Genomic DNA, 6,690 nt, shown 5'->3' with positions numbered 1-6,690 from the left:
GGATAGCAAAAAGCCACAGTATCCAAACTCAATGTAAGATTTCTGGCTAATGACTCCAACAAATAAAACATGAAATGTTTAAAATTGTTTAAAGACTTGGGCCTAAAGTTGAAGGTAGGAGTTGATCTTAGTTTTGATTACACAAAAATCTGAAAACCTGTATTGTTTTCTAGAACATAGTTTCTGCAGAGCTGCAGTCGTTCACTGTTGGCGTGGAGCAACCCCAATCCCTTTTCCCATCATCCTTCTGTTTGCACTCTCTCCCACTAGCTTACAGCCCCCCACATCCCCAACCTAATAATACTGGTGCAACAAAAATGGCGAGTAATACTGCTATACAGTACAATTTTGAGTCAGATGCCAGCTCGGACAAGTGAAACAAAGACGTTCATGAACCTATTGGTCTACAGGTGGATGCATTAGAATAGAGCGGAGCAGGGGGCTCGTGACCTGACAATAATAGCACCTTTGTCACAAGCCTTTTTAAACCTTCATTTTTGTGTGCTCTTGCTCCTCAGTGATTTGAATAAATACTCTGAAATTGAATTTTAACCACAACTTTCTTTATGTCCACCATTATCAGAAAACTGCCTCAAGAACATGTCAAAAACACAATTTTCATTGGAGTGGGTCTTTAATGTACGTATAGCAAAACAAATGGGCGACAAACTTGTCTCAAAATATTTTCATTTTCAAAAAAGAAAACAAGAAAGAAACTTGGTTCAACTCAGCGGTGAGTCATCCCAGCCAGAGGTGTGCGCATTTGTTAATGAGGGAACCAAGTTTAGTGTTCAAATTAAAGTAAACTGCAAGTTGCTCTGAAAGCTCTGAAAGATAGGAGCCTCTTTTTATTAAGCCACTCCCAACTATGAGCAAAAATAGAAATAATAATTGAATAATTAAAATTTCTCTCGTTTGAAGCATTGACCGTCACCCATAGAAATGACTCAGTTCTGACTCCAACAAAATGGAGTCTATTTATTCGCCATTTCCTCCCAATACCGATGCCACAATGGCGGAGCCAGATGACGTCAAGATTTCTATGGCAGCCAATCAGGAGTGAGCTTATTGGAAGTCTACCCCCTACCACATGAAGAGGAGAATCAAACGTTGACAGATGTTGATGTGAGACCACATACTTTTATTCAGCCATCGGATTGGCCAGTTTATAACTTTAATAACTTTTACTACAGAAAAAAATGACATGAATAAAAGGGTAGGATTGGCAAAAACATGTTATATAAAAGTACCAGAGTAAGAATGGTTATTCTGACAAATATAATGACTGAGTAAATTTTAGTTTGTTGGAGCAGCAGGTAATTTCTGTTTGGAACGGCAGGAAGGAGGAGTCACTCGGTCCAGTTCTTATCAATGGTTTGAAGTACTGTTCTTAAAAATAAGAGTCAGAGACTATTTAATTTTAGTCTTACATGGTTCTATTGACAGCATACATATACCGCGTATCTCAGGGTGTATTCAGACTGGGAAAGTCCGTTGGTTTGGATGGAGTCCACTTATCTGTTCCACATCGAGTCCTGAAGATTACATTTGGTCTGTTTTGAACCAATGCTTGTAAACAAAACCACGTCACAAAAAATCTCCTCCGTCATTGGTCAGCAGTTACGGTGGGGGGGTCAAAACAAAAAGAGAAAGATGAAGATGCTACGGTGCTGCGGTTTGTCAGGATTTTTCACGTATTCAAATTTTTTATTTCACTGATTGATTTTGAGTGTCTGTATGAAGGTTCAACAATTTTTAATGATACTTTGGTACATCAGAAGAATGCTGCAAGACTGTTACTGTGGACGCTAAGAGACATAGATATATAGATTGTCAGGTAAAGTTAGAAGCAAAGTGGATCTTGTTAAAAGTTGTTTTAATTCCTAATACAATAGAGGTCTTAGGATAACGTCATGGCAGGTCCCAGTATGTATCCCACGCAACAAGACACAGAAAAGCTACTAATAAGTGTTTTAAGCAGGGGTTAAAATTAACGCTCTAAAGAGTAATCAGTTGTACCTATTACTTCCTTTTTGCTAACACGACAATCAATGCTCTACATTTGTACACGGCTCACAGATCGGCTTGTTTTTAACGCGTTTACCGCCGGCTACGGTGGACGTTTTGATTCAGTTATTTCGGTCTCGGAGCGAATCGTATTTAAAGTGAGGAATTTCAGAACAACTGAAGTTCAGTCCAATTGGAAATTAACAGAGACCACCTCGAAAGATGGGTCAGGGAGGGGTTCTTGGTCCGGGACTATGGTTCACTTGTGCGTATTCAGACTGAAACAGGGGAAACAAACTCCGGTTCACATCAAATGTGTCCAGTCTGAATACCAAATATGCAATAAACATGAATGTATTTAATTCAAAAGATTCAAAAACTTAATGCAATTTCCTTTTTTTTTTCTTCTAAAGAGAATAGTTTTAGTGCTCTTACCCATCTCGGCCTTTACTGATAATCTTCACCTCAAAGTAGTAGACCCCGCAGGCGGCAGGGATAGGGTGGGTGGCCCGCACGGATGCTGCATCCTTGGGAGTTTTGCCGTGACCTGGAGGTGAAGGAGATGAAACCTACATGTAACGCGGGGTCAAAATGATAAACATTTCAAATGCACATTCTACCACATTGACATTAATTTTTAATTATTTACAATGTGTGCGTTTTTATTAATGTTTGTATGTACTCTAATTGATTGTTTTATCTCTGGTATATTTTTATGATACTTTGTTTTATGTTGTTTTGATGTTATAGACTGATATTTTAATCGGTCCAGGGACTACAGATGAAAAATAGCCTCTGCGCTAATTGCGGCACATTGCGGTGATGCTTTTAATATTCCTTTCTCCCTGAGTAAAAAAAAACCTAATAAAGAAATAAACTTCTGGTCTTCAGATGACAAATCACCACCTTCCCTCTGATATAAAGTTGCCCATTGTATGCAAATTTGAAGGACTGACCCCAAGAAAAAAGGACAAGCCTGATAAAGGCGATCACACATTCCTAACAAAACTAAAACAAGAAAGAGAGACTTAAAGCGATCACTCTGAGGGAATGTCACAACAAACAAATGATGCTAAAGTTACAGTAAAATCGCATCTAAAATAACAAGGGGGGGGCAACATTTGTTTACAACTTTTTTTTTTAAATATCACCAAATAACGAGTAGTAATACATTTGCTGAAGATAACGCAAGATATTAAAGTAATACAAATAGCATGCTTTTAATTGTGTTAATCTATCTGCATGAATTCTGAATATTATTCCAACTGAAAACACATTGTGGCAGTAAAATGTGACTCAAATATTTTCTTAAATAAAGTCACTTAATTTGGTATAAACAAAATTTGTGTTTTAGTTATTTGCACTTTTTTAATGCTGAGATAGATTTGTGATTTAAAAATTTAGGATAACCAAAGCTACATTGATTACATGATTACATCTTGGGATTTTTTTCTTCTTCTATTTTTTATTTTCTAAGATTAAATCACTGTTAGGGTAATACAAGTGATTGAAATTATATAAAATTAATTAAGGTGTTTCATAATTTTATGTTACTATTAGCCCCATATCTTTAAGGAAAATAATCAGTAAATAATAAAAGAAAACAAACAGAAATGCAGAGAAGCAAGTGCTCATTTTCTTGTGCTGTCTGGGAGGGGAGAAGTTTTGTCTTAAGGTGGCATGACTGACTGGATGCTAAAGTTACACAACATGTTCAACATTGCCTCATGAGACTCAATATCTCTGGACAACAAAGACAGCACATTCTAGCTCCAACGAGGAAGGAGTGTGAAGGCCCAGGCAGACCCAGAACTACAAAACACACCCAGGAAGCACAGTAGCACCTTTTTCCTTTTTAACTCTGGCCTTTTCTGGTAGGCCTGCACCAAAAAACAACCCTCTGCTAAGCAACTAGTCCAACCTGAATGTCAGATAAGACACTTGATATTAAACCCTGAGCGGCAGAGAGGTGACCATGTCTGTCCTGTTATCAGATCCTTCCCTGGACGCCGACTAAGTCCTTTGAGTAACTCAGTTAAATCAGGACAATTAGCCGTGTAATTCATGACAATTAATTACCCACTAATGCTACGTTAGCCAACCATAGGGGAGATTATGACTACAAAAGTGGGACTCTAAAACAAATTTGAATCCTTTGTTAAAATTATATTGTTGGTTTTCTTTTTTTTTAGAATATAAGAAAAAAATAGCTCGACACTTTATCGGTTCTGCTAATGACAGCAGCTCATGACTGACAAACTGGGTAACAAGGTAGCGCCAAAGCTAACGAGCTAGTAGGTCAAATTTGTGGTAACACCTCGCCAGCTGGTTGGGTTGCAAGATGTCCTCTGCCTTGTTGTTGATGAAGCTACTAGCTTAGCTCACTTTGTTTTTAGCCACAAGGGTGACTGGCTTCGATCCGCTAAATGGAAGGCTAACCTTAGCTAACTTCGTGCTAGCACTGGGCGATAAAAGTGCTAAACTTGAGTGTGCCTTCGTGTCATACCTTTATAGTGCACGCGGAGGTTGTTCTGTGACAGCCCGATGTAGCTAAACTTGTCTTTGGGGCTCCAGGAGCGGGGGAGCGGCGTTTCGTTTTCATTAACGGCTGGATAGAGCCGTCGGAGTCGCTGGTTGAGCTCTTTTTCCTGCTCGTTCAGAGCCGAGTCTCCGTGGACAACAACAGACATCAGAAACCCACAGCCTGTCGACTGTCCAGACATGGCTTCGACGCGGCTTTTTAGTGATGTGGCTTGTCGGGAACAAGCCAAAACCGCGGGGGTCTGTCAGTGTCAAGTTTTAAAGTGGGTTGAGCAAAGCTAACTAGCTACCAGGCTAGGCTTAAACTGGCTCCCCTGGCCGCGGAGAGGCAGCCAGAACAGGTTAGCCGACGGGCTAACCTGGCTAACACGTTTAGCTTGGCCAGCAAAGGCAAAGCGATCTCTGAAATGGCTCAGCTTGACATTAGCAGACAAAAAGCCAGAAAGAACGGACTATAGATGAGGACAATCTGGCTCAGACGATCAGTGGAAAGTAGTAAAAACACAGACGAGGAGGTCTGAATGCGAAGCGAAGTAACTGCAGACGTCAAGCAAGACAGATCGAGAAAAGTATATTAGGCTCGGCTAGCCTCGATCTTTTGTTTGTTGTCGGAGCGTGATCCGTAAATGTGATTGGCTGAGAGCATCTCCACTCACTTCCTATGGGAATGTGAGCTGTTCATACACACAAGACAGATGGTGATGTATTCATTCAGCACAAAACAAAGGAGATTTTGTGTGACATACAATCATTGTTGTGCAAGTTATTTTAAAAATGTTATTTAAAAGTTATAATATACTTTACAATATTAATTTCCCTGAATTATGACACATTTGATTAGTCTTGTATAGTACACATATGGAAAAATGTGTATATCACAATAAAGTATATTTTCTGTTATTCTTTGAAAAAATGTCATTACTTACTTTTCTCTAACTATTTTTTTCAATTAACATATTACAGATGAGAAACGTTTTTAAAAGTTTCTTAGTAGGAAAACACATTTTTGCAAAAAATAAAAATTAAAAATTAAAAACAATCGGATTGATAGAAAAGAAATAGACACTTTCCTATCGCCCACACTATATGTATCCTCATATCCCCCAGCACCCGTATTGTAATACTTTTCAAGACATTAATGAAAATGAAGGTTTTGAATGATTCATTTAAACTTATCAGTTAATATTATAATTTGTTGTTGATAATCCGATTTATACACTATTTTGGTGAACGATCCGATTCACTGACTTAAAATCGATCAAGGACATCTTTAGCCAAAACTTCAGCCAGTGTGACTCGGAGATAAATATCTGTGTTCTTAACAGTGCAGGTGAAGTTTTCCATTGTCCTTGTAATTCTTTCAAGATATAAAAAAGTTAAATAAATGTGTACAAAAAAGCAAGAATTAATGGCAAATCATCTCACATTTTAATTTGATAAATTTCATCCCACTGTTGTTTTCAAAATAAAACAGATGGAAAATTATTAGAGCATTTTAATAACACTGTGGTCACATGCCTTTTCTAAATTCAAAGTGGGTCCAGACATTAGACTGTAATGATGGTTGATCTTTCTTTCTTTTTTTTTTTGTGTTGTCATCGCATGTTTGTGTTGTCCACTGTGATGGTACTTGTTTGATTTTAGGTTATAGTAAAATAAGCCTACCGTGCCTCAATCCAAAAGGTATTTTTTCAATATCAATTATAGATCAACACATTTAATTTTAAATATGTTTTGATGGTATATGTTGATAAAAACTTGCCTCAGACATATCAATCTGGTTGGATCAAAGTTTTTAGCATGTTCCTGTAGGATTTTCCACATGATGGAGGACAGATATAACATTTCTGAGTATTTCTTTTCACAAGTTTTTGTCAGTCAGTAGACAAAAGAAAGGCAGTTTGTAAAGCTTGTAAATGTGACGCTGGACCTGCAGTGCCAGGCCACAAGCTCCCTACTCCGTTCTGATGCACCCCGTCTTTGTTTTCTTCGACTTACCTGGAATCTGGCTCAAAACTGTACGACTGCACAGCTCCAATATTGCTCGCCATTTTTGCGTACTAGTAATGTGGTTAGCTGTGTGAGGGGCTGTAAGCTAGTGGGTGAGAGTGCAAAGAAATGAAAATTGAGAAATGGGGGCAG

The 6,690-nt window shown here is 38.3% G+C and overlaps 2 protein-coding genes across 2 annotated transcripts in view; both read right to left on the bottom strand.

Annotated features, from left to right (window-relative positions):
• The window catches only part of ranbp9 (RAN binding protein 9), a 22,274-nt gene extending 17,106 nt beyond the window's left edge, over positions 1-5,168 (bottom strand). Inside the window, exons 1-2 of the mRNA XM_024268765.2 lie at positions 4,514-5,168; positions 2,443-2,554 (exon numbers count right to left, since the gene is read on the bottom strand). Of these exons, the coding sequence (XP_024124533.1) occupies positions 2,443-2,554; positions 4,514-4,730 (329 nt within the window). The 5' untranslated portion in view covers positions 4,731-5,168. The remainder of the gene's footprint in view (positions 1-2,442; positions 2,555-4,513) is intronic.
• Positions 1-6,690, bottom strand: part of LOC112144307 (tripartite motif-containing protein 16-like) — a gene marked incomplete in the record, with an annotated part of 1,074,856 nt that overhangs the window by 699,640 nt on the left and 368,526 nt on the right.

Source organism: Oryzias melastigma, linkage group LG17 (genome assembly GCF_002922805.2).
Source record: "Oryzias melastigma strain HK-1 linkage group LG17, ASM292280v2, whole genome shotgun sequence".
In the NCBI taxonomy this organism is placed as follows: Eukaryota; Metazoa; Chordata; class Actinopteri; order Beloniformes; family Adrianichthyidae; genus Oryzias; species Oryzias melastigma.
The sequence above is the reverse complement of the archived record's forward strand: the minus strand, read 5'-3'. Positions and strand labels throughout refer to the sequence as shown.